This window comes from Macaca mulatta, chromosome 12 (assembly GCF_049350105.2).
Source record: "Macaca mulatta isolate MMU2019108-1 chromosome 12, T2T-MMU8v2.0, whole genome shotgun sequence".
NCBI lineage: Eukaryota > Metazoa > Chordata > Mammalia > Primates > Cercopithecidae > Macaca > Macaca mulatta.
Window position 1 is genome coordinate 52,943,128 of NC_133417.1, and position 13,547 is coordinate 52,956,674.

General features: G+C 34.4%; 1 protein-coding gene across 10 annotated transcripts in view; it reads right to left on the reverse strand.

The window, feature by feature from the left end:
- The window catches only part of ORC4 (origin recognition complex subunit 4), a 91,568-nt gene that overhangs the window by 36,592 nt on the left and 41,429 nt on the right, over positions 1–13,547 (reverse strand). For 6 of the 10 annotated variants that reach the window (XM_077956940.1, XM_077956941.1, XM_015110059.3 and 3 more), the window contains 3 exons: positions 8,160–8,233; positions 5,693–5,769; positions 4,994–5,084 (listed from right to left, as the gene is read on the reverse strand). The exons of 2 other annotated variants lie outside the window; for them this stretch is intronic. In XM_077956940.1, coding sequence (XP_077813066.1) covers positions 4,994–5,084; positions 5,693–5,769; positions 8,160–8,216 — 225 coding nt within the window. In that variant the 5' untranslated portion in view covers positions 8,217–8,233. The remainder of the gene's footprint in view (positions 1–4,993; positions 5,085–5,692; positions 5,770–8,159; positions 8,234–13,547) is intronic. 2 more of the 10 variants (XM_015110064.3, XM_015110062.3) reach the window with 1 other exon arrangement.

Sequence of the window (13,547 nt, forward strand, 5' to 3'; positions counted from 1 at the left end):
CTGAAGAAAGAAATTGAGGAGGATACAAACAAATGAAAACACACCCATACTCACAGACAGAAAGAATGAATATTGTTAAAATTACTATATTACCAGAAGCAATCTACAGTTTCAATGATATTCCTATCAAAACACCAATGATATTCTTAACAGAGACAGAAAAAAAAATCCTAAAATTCATATGAAACAACAAAAAATGCCAAATCGATAAAGCAATCCTGAGCACAAGGAATAAGGCTGGAGTCAATGTATTACCTAACTTCAAATATACTACAAAGCTGTAGTAACCAAAACAGCATGGTACTGGCATAAGAACAGATATGTAGATCAATAGAACAGAATAGAGAACCCAGAAATTAATCTGCTTATCAATAGCAAACTGATTTTTACAAAGGCCAAGAACACTCATTAGGGAAATGGCAATTTCTTCAAAAAATGGTGCTGAGAAAACTGGATATGCAGAAGAATTAAACTAGATTCCCATCTCTCATCCTACACAAAAATCAATTCATAATGGATCCAAGACCTCAATGTTATAAAACTACTAGAAGAAAATATAGGGGTAATACTTCAGGACACTAGTCTAGGAAAATATCCTATGAGTAAGAACTCCAAATCACAGACAACATAAAAAATAGACAAATCCGATGACATCAAACTCAAAAGCTTCTGCATAGCAAGGGAAACAATCAATAGCGTGAAAAGACAACCTACAGAATACATGACAATATCTGCAAACTATTCATCTGATAGGGATTCATATCCAGATTACACAAGGAATTCCAGTATCTCAAGAGCAAAAAACTGATTTGCTTAAAAAACAGGCAAATTATCTGAACAGACATTTCTGAAAAGACATACATATAGCCAACAAATACATGAAGAAATGCTTAACATTATTAATTATCAGGGAAATGCAAATAGAAACCACAGTGAGGTATCATCTCACCCCAGTTAGGATGCCTATTTTCAGAAAAACAAAAAATAATAAATGCTGGTGAGGATGCAAAAAAAAGGGAACTTTTATACACCATTGGTGGGAATGTAAACTCCTATAGCCAATATTGAAAACAGTACAAAGGTTCCCCCAAAAACACTACAATTAGAACTACCATATGGTCCAGCAATCACACTACTGAGAATTTATATAAAGGAAAGGAAATCATTAGATCAGAGAGACATCTGCACCCTGTATTTATTGTTGTACTATTCACAATAGCCATGATATGGATCAACCTAGTTGTCCAACAACAGATGAATGGATAAAGAATATGTGTATACACACACAATGGAATACTGTTCAGCCATTAAAAAAAGAAATGAAATCCTGTCATTCACAGCAACATGGATGGAACTGGAAGAAGTTATATTAAATGAAATAAGACAGGAAAAGAAAGTTAAATACCATGCGTTTTCATTCATCTATGGAAGCCAGGGAAAGTAAATACTATAGAAGTCAAAAGTAGAAGAGAAGATAGGGTAGGAAGGGTAGGAGGAAAGGAGGGATAGGGGAGAGATTCAATCACGAATACAAAATTACAGCAAGATAGGAGGAGTAAGTTACAGTGTTGTACTATCATTGTTCTGTAACTATAGGATGACTATAATAAACAATAATATAATTAACAATAGCTAGAAGGATACTGGATGTTCCCCACACAAACAAATCATTAATGTTTGAGATGACTGATATGCTAATTACTCTGATTACTCACTATACATTCTATGTATCAAAACATCACTATATATCCCATCAAAGTGTATGATCAATTTAAAAATAAACTATAAAAATGTTAATTACTATTTAAAATGACTATTTTATGAAATAAATGTTTTGAGCTATTTAAGCCAGACTTAGACAAGAAGGAAAGATTCTTAGAAAACTGAAATGCAATATCAGATTAGAAGAAGCAAAAGACAGCACTGGCAGTAAAGAAAATCACATTGGCCATATGATAGAATGCTGAGAGGAGGGAAAAAAAACATGAAAAAGATGGTAGACACAGAAAAATGAAAACAAAGATTTAAGAACTGAATATTCTAATATTGGATATTCATTGTTTTTCTAATCCTAAGAAAAAATGAAAGAGAATATTCAAAAATAAAAGAATATTATTCTTTAGTGAACAATACCCTCTAAATTTATACTAAAACAGTATGCAGAATATTAGTGAATTTTATGATCAACTGTTAGACATAGTCAATGAATAACTAATGCAATAAGAGAAGAAAAGGAATAAAAGGTATGGAGATAGGGAAGGAATAATTAAAACTGTCTTTGCTGACAGATAACATAACTGTCTGAGTAAAAAATCTCAAAGAATTGACAAAAAAACTAATGGAATTGAGAAGCGTAATTATAGCAAGGTTGCAGAAAACAAGGTAATATACAAAAGCCAACTGTTTAGCTATCTACCAGCAATGAAGACTTAGAAAAGGAAATTAAAAACACAGCACTCTTCACACTAGCACCAAAAAAAATGAAAAATTAGGTATAAATCTAACAAAACATGTATAATATCTTTATTAAGAAAACTACAAAAACTGACAAAATTCCTAAATACATAGATACTCCATGAATGGGAAGACTTTCCTAATGTGATGTATAAAGTCAACACAAAATCCCAGCAATTCAATACAAAGATTCCCAGAATTTTGTGGGTATGTACAAAGTGATTCTAAAGTTAATATGAAAAGGCAAAGTATGCAGACAGCCAACATAATACTGCAGAAGAACAAGGTCAGACAACTGACAGTACTTACCTTAAAGACTCACTAAAAGTCTACAGTAATCAAAACAATGTGATATTGGCAAAAGAACAGACAAAGCAAGGGAACAGAAAGAGAACCTAAAAATACACCCACATAAACATAGTAGCTGATCTTTGACAAAGAAGCAAAGGCAATTCAACGGATAAAAGACAGTCTTTCTCCAATTCGGCATTCATTTCCAAAAAATAATAATAATAATCTAAACACAGACCTTACACCTTTCACAAAAATTAACTCAAAATGAATCACAGACCTAGATATAAAATGCACAACTATAAAGCTTGTAGAAGATACATAGGAAAAAATCTAGATGACCTTCGGTTTGGTGATGAAGCTTCAGACATAACACCAAAATCGTAACTCATGATAGAAAAAACTGACAAATTAGATTACTAAGATCAAAGACTTCAGTTGGGCACAGTGGCTCCTGTCTGTAATCCCAGCACTTTGGAAAGCTGAGGCAGGATTGCTTGAGCTCAGGAGTTCAGGACCAGCCTGGGAAACATAGGGAGAGCTTGTCTCTAAACAAAATTAAAAAACACATCAGGTGTGATGGTGCATGCTTGTAGCCCCAGGTACTCAGGAGGCTGAGATGGTACCCAAGAGGCCGAGGCTACAGTGAGCTGTGATCATGCCACTGCACTATCTTCTAAGTAAATAAGTAAAACAAATAAATAAAAACTACTCTACCAAACATACTGTTAAAAGTATGTTTGACATAGCAAATAGTATGTTTTGTATGTATACATAGCAAAATAGTATGTTTGACAAGCAATAGTATGCTTGACTTTGACATAGCAATAGTATGAAAGACATAGCAAGATCCTGTCTCAAAAATAAAAATAAAATCTTCTGCTCTGCCAAAGACAATGTTAATATTAATAGTATGAAAAGAAAAGGCACAAACTGTAAGAAAATACTTGCAAAACAAAACTGAAAATCAGAAATATAAAGGACTCTTAAAACCTATCAATAAGAAAACAACCCAAATTAAAAATGGACATAAGACACCTCACCAAACATATACAGATGAAAAAGAAGTGTATGAAAAGATGCTCAACAGCATGTCATTTAGAGAATTACAAGTACAATGAGACACCAATCTACACCTATTAGAATGGTTAAAAAGTTTCTTAAATTTAAAAATTTGAAATTTAAAAACATTTCACATAGTTCTCTTGTGAAAACCACCCAAAATAATAGTGAATTCAAATGCAAAGAAAAACCATAATAAAAAACTCAAGAATAAAGAAATAGTGATTTATAGAAGCTGAGTATGAGGACTAAACCAAATTAAACATAGATTTGAAACCTAAAACTTACTGTAAATATGATTATAAATGTGAAAATTTGTGAACTATTAAAAGAAATTACCTAGATCTAAATTCTCAATTTACGTACTTTAAACAATACTTGAGATGAGTGATAACAGTAAAATCCTAACATGTTCATCATAATAAATTTCAATATATATTGCTTAAAATGTTAAAAAAATTTTACTTATCCATTTTTTAAAGTACATTAGTAAAAAATTTAAATTTATTGTATATAATACATGAGAACAGATTTTACACAGACTACTTAGCATTGAAATTAATTACTTTCAAAAGTTAACACCCATAATTTGTCTCCTATATTGCATAAAGGATATGAAAGAAAAGAGCAAGGGGAAATAAGTAAGAATATCTTTTTGAGGTAACTAAGTAAATACAATAAAGAGGAAAAGGAGACAAGAATGATATAAGATGTGAACATGCATCTTATGTAAAACTACGTAAATTAGGGTTAAACAATAAATAGTAATAATGTAGGAAAAATAAAAAGAATGCATGATATGATAGTTCTCTAACCTATAACAAAGGGAAAAACCCTACCTTGCAGCATTGATGTAAAGAATAAGTGAGAGAACATAATAAAAAGACACATAGTACATGCTCAATAAATGCTATTTTCTTTTTCCACTGGAAATCTCTACTTCTTCAAGGACAAAAGACCATGTTGGAACAAACATCAAGTGACAATTTGTCACTAGGAGGACAAATAAGGGGAAAAAAGGTCTGCTACACTCAAATATACCACCCTAACTTTATAAAGTTTTACATATCTTCTATGATTAAAAAAAGTAAAATGTTACAAAATAATGAAATGAAAAATATTTTCAGTATTATATAAAATAAGAATCATCATACGCCAACAAACACCAGAAATGAACAGCTTTTACCATAGTTTTTCCTGATCCTCGGGGTCCGATAATGAGGACAGAGTTACTCTCTCCATGGAGAGCGGTCCTTTTTAGCAGCTCACTTATGTGTCTAAAATGATATAAATAGGACAAAATTTTAAAAATGAAGCTGGAATACTTTGTTAGGTTGTAGTTTTTTAAAAGGCATATTTGAATATGCATAGAAATTTCCTCTCTTCTCTCCCTCTGGGCACTTGGCCTAGCCTCTGAATGGTCCTAAACAGAAAAATACAAAAGAAATAGGAGGGTAGTATAGACTCTGAAATCTTCAGGTGAAAATGTATCAGATTGGAATATATTGATTTGTATGATCGTGGGGACAACAGTAGCAACTCTCAGGACTCTTGGATTCAAATCTCTTTTCCTACTAATACTCTGAAATTTCACTCCATAGTTGGCTGCTGGGTATTAAGGGCAAGACGGTTAGAATTCTCTCCACAGTATTAGATAACATAAACAAAACAAGATTGAATGTTAAAGTGCTATTGCATTATGGAAATATTTGTATCTGCTCCTGCTTCACGCTATGTGGTGTTTCTATTCACAAAGCAAAATTTTTTACTTCTATAAAAGTGTTTGTTAGGTTTATTTAATATCAAACTTGTTACATAATTTTTGCAAGACCTGGAAGGCATCTGTAAGTTGGTCCGTAACAGTCAAAAGGACAGCTAGACTTACTTGTATTGTACTTGCACTCCAAATAGGTTACTATGTGGACTCTGATGACAAAATCTTTCACGTAAAATTCTTTGTACCTGATGAAAATAAAGTGAATAAATATAAAAATATTACACATGCATGGTGCGAAAAAAAAAATATTACACATGCAATAAAAAATGAGTAAGAAAGCACATTTACAATAGCCAGAATTAGTTATTAATGAATCAATTCAACCCTCCCTAAATTCTTATCCTCTAGAGTTATGGCACCATAAGTTAAAAAATTAATGGTGTTCTTATCTATCTCAAGTCCCACAGGAAGAATGAGAATTTAGTTGTGAAGGTTTCAAAAAAGGGAGAATCACTGACTTTAGTTATGTTAGCAACTCAAGGGCTGTTTCAATGCATGTGAATGAGTTCAGAAAAAAATTCTTATAAGGAGCTGTATTTTGAGTTCACCTTAGAAAAAGGGCCTTAGACTTAGTCATGAAAAATTATGTCAGATAATCTACCATACTCTTTAAAAAGATGGACCATTAAAGTCATTCCTTTTTGGATCTGCAGCTAATACAGAGGTCTTTCAAGGACAACCTTAGGGTGCTATCTCAGATTTGGCCCCATGAACTGGAATAAAAAACCTCCAAAAATATTTGCTTCTCCTAGACTGATGGCATGGAACTAATCCTTCATGTATCAAAGAAATAAATCTGAGTTCTTGTTCCATGTACAGAGGCTAAGCAAAGAAAATGATTCACTAGGGACAAAATGATACATACTTGTTCATTATAGAGGAAGTTAAAGAGTAAGGACACTGGTACCAGAAGAGGCTACTATATGAATTTTAAAAGGTTAAGTCTGTTCTAAATTTTAATTTCTTTATCTATAAAATAGGGACAATAACACCTTGTTGCAGGCCTGTTTTAAAGATTAAAAAAGTGGGGTGGCCGCGGTGGCTCACATCTGTAAATCCCAACACTTTGGGAGGTCGAGATGGGTGGATCGCTTGAGGTTAGGAGTTCAAGACGAGCCTGGCCAACATGGTTGAAATACCTTCTCTACTAAATATTCAAAAATTAGCCAGACGTGGCAGATGCCTGTAATACCAGCTACTTGGGAGGCTGAGGCAGGAGAATTGCTTGAACTCAGGAGGTGGAGGTTGCAGTAAGCTGAGATTGTACCACTGCACTCCAGCTAGGGCAACAGAGCAAGACTTGGTCTCAAAAAAAAAAAAAAAAAAAAAAAAAAAATTTAAAAAGGCAAAAGGCAATTATCTGTAACACAAATAGGCTTTGTACAGGTAATAGCTAATATCTATAAAAATACATAAAAGAACATATATATGTACTCAACTAGTGTATTCCTCTACCTAGATGAGATCAAAAGAAAAAACTCAATCCCTTCCTTAAAAACAAAACAAAACAAAACAAAAAACCAAAACTTCATTAAAATCTCTTAGAGGCAGTAATGGGGTGTAAAACATAAGCTAGATAAAGCTGCAGTGACTAGTTAGAAGGTTCACAAATCCCAAAGTGATCTGGCATGGAAGTTAAACAGGTATATACATGTATTGAAATTAATTCAGCTGTACATGGAGGATTCGTGCACTTTACATACAAAGGTACGTAAAGCATATTTCAGTTAAATTTTTTTTTTTTTAGAAATAGAGTTAAACAACTTCCTTCAAAAAGAAAGCCAAGTCTTATGAAGGAATACCAGTAACATTTAATTTTTATTTAAAAACTACATGTAGTTCAGGTCAAGCTAGATACATACAAACGTAGAAATACCATGCTCATTTCCCTACTAGACTATAAGCTTCTTAAGGAAGAGATATACAGATAGATGTTCAGCACTTGGAATACAGTATGCACTTCTGATAACGTTCATTATAAAAACACTCGATAGACGAGGAACATTAACGGAACTTCCTCAACTTAATAAAGGGCATCTAAAAAAAAATCCTATAGCTAACATCATATATAATAGTGAAAGACTGAATGCTGTCTCTCTAAGATGAAAACAAAGACAAGAATGTCCATTATTTCCATTCCTATTCAGCATTTGTTCAAGCCAGGGCAATTAAGCAAGAAAAGGGGAGAAAAAAAAGGTATCTAGATTAGAAAGAAAAAGGAAAAGCTAGAATTCTGACTACCCGGACTTAATAAGGATAAAATTAAATTATAGTATAAAACACTAATATTAAAAAAATATATGAACTGACAAAAAGGATAGAGAACAATCATAACAACAAGAAAATCTGTTGGTCCACATTTAATTTTTACAGAGTCTGGAAAATTTTGCTTCCAGATGATTGTTCTTACGACCTTGTACTGATATCTCAAGGTCTTGTACTGACATCTCCTTAAGGTTAGAAAGAGTGATTCTTCTTATATGCTAAAGTGAAAATTCAAGTTAAGAAGATAACTATTTCTCTCAACACTTTTATAGGGTAAAAGGTCTTGAGGTTAATGAAAATACATACTAACCTGTGAAAGGCACTCTGCGTGAATTAAGCTGTTACTCTTTGATTTACGACTGCTCATTTCAACAAATTCAAATCCTTAAAAAAATTGGCATAAATATTATAAACATAGTGACTTGAAGAGATAATACCTAAGAATATACTGTTCTAGAATTAAATACAAGTTTTTAAAAGTAAAAAATGCTCAAACCCTAAGACCTTCAAAATCTTCGATGGCTTCATTTTGTCCAAGTACAGGATTATTCAACACTCTCATACCATACTTTAGGTACACTTGGTTTTATTGTGCTTTGCAGACAGTGCATTTTTTAAAGTAAACTGAAGGTTTAGAGCAACTCTGTCCAACAAGTCGATAGGTACCATTTTTCAAACACCATGTCCCCATTTTGTGTCTGTCAGCATTTTTCAGCAATAAGGTATTTTAAAATTAAGGTATGTACATTTTTTAGACATAATACTACTGCACACTTAATGGACTAGTATACTGTAAATATACATTTTATATGTACTGAGAAAAGTTTTGGGTGATTTACTTTATTGTGATATTTGCTTCACCGCAATGGTCTGGAACTGAACCTGTAATAATACCTCCAGGCCTGTATGTGGTTCTTAACAGCTACTCCTCCGTTTCCATTAAATCTTCTATTCACCTTCCCTTTCTTCCTTTTTCTTTAACTTATATGCTTCCTTTATGATTCTCCCACCCATCCATCCCACAGGATCATCCCTCATAGAAAACCTTCCTTTCTTGCTCCACTCACCAACCATACACAAATAATCATTACAGACTAGGTTAAATGCCTCTTCTTTAATTACTTATAAGTGCTTGTATTTCTCTTTATTATTTAATTATTTTGAACAAAATTATCTGTTTATTTGCTAGTGTTTCCAAATTGAGATTTTTTTATATTCCAAGCATTGTAGCATAATGCTCAAAACAAAGTTGGCAATGAATAAATGGAATGAAAAAAAATTAATGAAAAATGTATAATTCTTGTAAAATTCTCCTCAAGTTACCATACTCATAGACAAATACCTTTGACTAAAAGACCTAATTTTCTTAGCACTGATTTCCTATAGGACTACTTTAACAGTTAGACAGTAACAGCTTAAGCAGTGTTTACTTAGGTATCAGGAATTGTTACAAATAATTTGCATTTACCAACTCATTTAATCCTCAAAACTACCCTATGGGATAACTACTATTATAATCCTCTTTCAAGGTTAGAAGACACAGATAGGCTAACTATGTTGACCAAAATCAAACAGTATGTAAATGGAAGAGCCAGGATTTGGATCCAACCAAGTTAACAGCTTTTTTAAAAAACTGTATTCTGGTCTCATCTAGTCTCCAGAAGGAACACAGCTTTGCTGACACCCTGAATTTTGCCCAGTGAAAGACATTTTGGAACTTTTTTACTGCCAGAACTCATAAAACTCAAGAAAAGCTGACCTATCATCAAATCACCAATGATTAACATTATAATAATGTGAGAATGACGGCAGCAAGATGAAATAGGAGGCCCTTCAGCTTGTGTTCCCAAATAGCAACAATAATTTCACAGCCACCCACGGACAAAAGTGTCTTTGTGTTAGCCTTGAGATGCAGGCAGGCGTCTGTGAAACCCCAGTGGGGCCCAAGACCTGGGAAAGTCAATTTGAGGGCAGATCTTCATTCCCCAACTGTGGTCCAGGCTTCAGACTTGGAAAGGGCCCTGTCCTCCTGAGGGCTTAGCTAAAGCCTGATAGGACCTTGTTACCAGGGGCTGTAGCAGGATATGAAACCTATCTGGTGGTGGACTGGACTTTTTCTAGGACATTGGTCTGTACAGGGGATGAAGATATGCAGAGAAAAGACCTGTTACCAGGTGTGTGGATGGTGTGGCTTTCTCTGGGAACCTGGGAGGGCTCCTACTGGATCACTGAGTGGATAACCTGAGCAGGCACTACTGCCATAGTCCCCAGCTGCGTGGGGCTGGAACTAAGTCACAGGGTTGCTTCAGGGCCTACAGTCAAGACTTAGGTCTTCAGGCCTGTCTAAGGTGTCATGAACCTGCATGCCTCCCTTCAGGTCCTTAGGTTGGTGGGCCTGCTCTCAAGCTGTACTGAGAGGGGCTGGAGCCACTTTTAAGGGGTGTTTCAGGGACTGATGAGGGACCTGGGTCAGGTGGCCTGTTGGCAGGGCTATGGACAGCCCCATCTCCCTCCAGGATGCTGGGTAGGCAGAACCGCTTTCTGACCATAGCTGAGTGGGGCTTATGCCAAGATTCAGGGTTGTTTCAGGACCTGCTGTGGGACTGAAATCTGCCTGCCTGTCCTGAGGACATGGAAGGATGTATCTCCTGACTACAGGAGAATTTCTGTGCAGGATTTCTGTAAGACTGTGGCTAAGATGTGCTGGATTCCCAATTCAGAGCTTTTTCAGCATATGCTACGGGACAGAGACTGGTAAGTCTGTACTGATAGCACAGACAGGTGAGTCTCCTAGCAGTTCCTTGTGCAGGCAGGGTTGCTCTCAGGCTGCAACCAAGAGTAGCAGGAGCTGAGCTTCAGGGCTGTTTCAGGATATAATGTAGGACCAAGTTCAGAAAGCTTGACCCAGGGATTCAGACCGTTTTGTCTTCTTGCGGGTCCTTGAACTGATCTCAGACCACAGACAAGTTAAAGTGTCTTATCAGGGTCCACAGTTGAGACTGAGGACAGTGGACTTATTTTCTGAGGTACCAGTGTGCATGACCTTTCCTGGGCCTCTTGGTGAATAGTTTCGGTAGCAGGCTAATATCCTTGATGAATATAGGTACAAAAATCCTCAACAAATACTGACAAATCTAACTCAACAGCACATTAGATCAATTACCATGATCAAGTGGTATTTATCTTTGGGATGCAAAGATGGTTCAACATATGTAAATCTATAAAGTGTGCTATAATGTATTAACAGAATGAAGGACAAAAATCATATGACTGACTCAACAGATAAAGAAAAAGCTTCTAACAGAACTCAATATTCCTTCAGGATGAAAACTCTCAATACATTAGGTATAAAAGGAATATACTTCAACACAATAAAGGCCATATATAACAAACTCACAGCTAACATTGCACCCAAAGGTAAAAAGTTGGAAGCTTTTCCTCTAAGATCAAGAACAGGACAAGAATGCCCACCTTGGCTATTTATATTCAATACAGTTCTGCAAATCCTAGCCAAAGGAATTAGATAAGAAAATTAAATAAAAGGCATCCAAGTCAAAAAAGAGAAAGTTAAATGATCTGTTTGCAGATGACATGATTTTATATAGAGAAAACCCTTAAGACTCTACCAAAAAACTGTTAGTACTAATACATACAGTAAAGTGGCAGGATACAAAATTAACATACAAAAATCAATAAGATTTTTCCACACTAATAACTATTTGAAAAAATTAAAAACCAGTCCTAATTACAATAGCATCAAAAACAAATTAGAAAGAAATGTAACAAAAGAGGTGAAAGGTCTGTCATTGAAAACTATACAATATTGATGAAAGAAAGTGAAGACACAAATAAATGGAAAGACACTCCATGCTCACGGATTGAAAGAATCAATGTTATTAAAATGTCCCTACTACTGGAAGTGAAGGTCAAAGTAATCTACATCAAAATTCTAATGACATTTTTCAAAGAAATAGAAAAAAACCTTAAAATTCATATGGACCCACAAAGACATTTAACAGCTAAGACAATCATGAGCAAAAGAACAACGCTGGAGGTATCAGACTACCTGATTTCAATACCTAGTGCAAAATAAAGATAATTCAAAACAACATGGTTCTGGCATAAAAACAAACATACACACCACCAGAATAGAGAGTCGAGAAATAAATCCATACTTTTATAGTCGACTTATGTTCAACAAAAGTGCCAAGAACACACCATGGAGAAAGGACAGTCTCTTCAAGAAATGGTGTTAGGAAAACTGGATATCCACAGGCAGAATAATGAAATTGAACCCTCATCTCACATCATATACAAAAATCAACTAAAAACGGATTAAAGACAAATGTAAGACCTGAAACACAGGGAAATAAAACACAGGGGAAAAGCTTTTTGACACTGGACTTGGCAAAGATTTTTTTGGATATGACTCCAAAAGCACAAGCAAGAATAATGAAAACAGACATAAAACTAAAAAGCTCCTACAAAGCAATCAATCAACAGAATGAAGAGACAACCTACAGAATAGGTGAAAATATTCGCAAATGTTACATCTGACAACAGGTTAAAATCCAAAATATTATTTGGTCCTCATCAGCAGATTCAACCAACTTAAGAGAGAGAAAATTTAGAGGGGGAAAAAATGCAACAATAAAAATTAATACAAATTTAAAAAACAATACATTATAATGACTATTTACAAAGCACTTACATTGTATTAGAAGTTATAAGTAATATAGAGATGATTTAAAGCATATGGGATGGTATGTGTAGGTTATATGTAAATACCATGTCAATTTATAGAAGAAACTTGAGCATCTACAGATTTTGGTATCTGAGGGGGGTCCTGGAACCAGTTTCCTGTGGATACAGAGGGATGACTGTATAAGGAACTAAGAAAAAATAGCAAGGAAACAACCCAATTTAAAAAATAGTCAAAAAGATTTCTCACAGGACATAAAAATGTCAAATAGGTATTTGAGAAAATTCTCAGTGTTACTAATTTTCAGGGAAGTACAAACAAAACCACAATGAGATAACATTTCACACTTGCTAGGAAGGCTATTTGTTCAAAAAAGACAAAAGATGATGAGTGTTAAGGATTATGAAAAAAAAGGAAACCCTGAAACACTGTGGATAAAAATGTAAATTAGTATAATCATTATGGAAAACAGTAAGGAGGTTCTTGAAAAAATTAAAAGTCAAATTATATAATCCAGTAATCCCACTGAATATCCATCCATATATACAAAGGAAATGATCAATACATCAAAGATATATCCTCACTCCCATATATCCTGCAGCATTATTCACAGCCAAAATACGGAATCAACCTAAGTGTCCATCAGTGGATGAAAAGATAAAGACGACGTGGTGTATATATACACAATGGAACACTAACTCAGCCTTAAACAAAAAAGAAATCCTGTCATTTGCAACAACATAGATGCATCTGGAAGATACTATGTTAGCTGAAATAAGCCAGGCACAGAAAGACAAACACCACATAATCTAATTTATACAGTAGTCTCTCCTTATCCATGGGAGATAAATTCCAAGGCACCCCTCAGATGCCTGAAATCATGGATAGTACAAAACTCTCTCTCTATACTATGTTCTTTTAATCTGATAACCTAGATGGCTACTGAGTGATTAAAGGACACGTAGTATCAGGGGAACCCGCCCCCAATATTTCAAC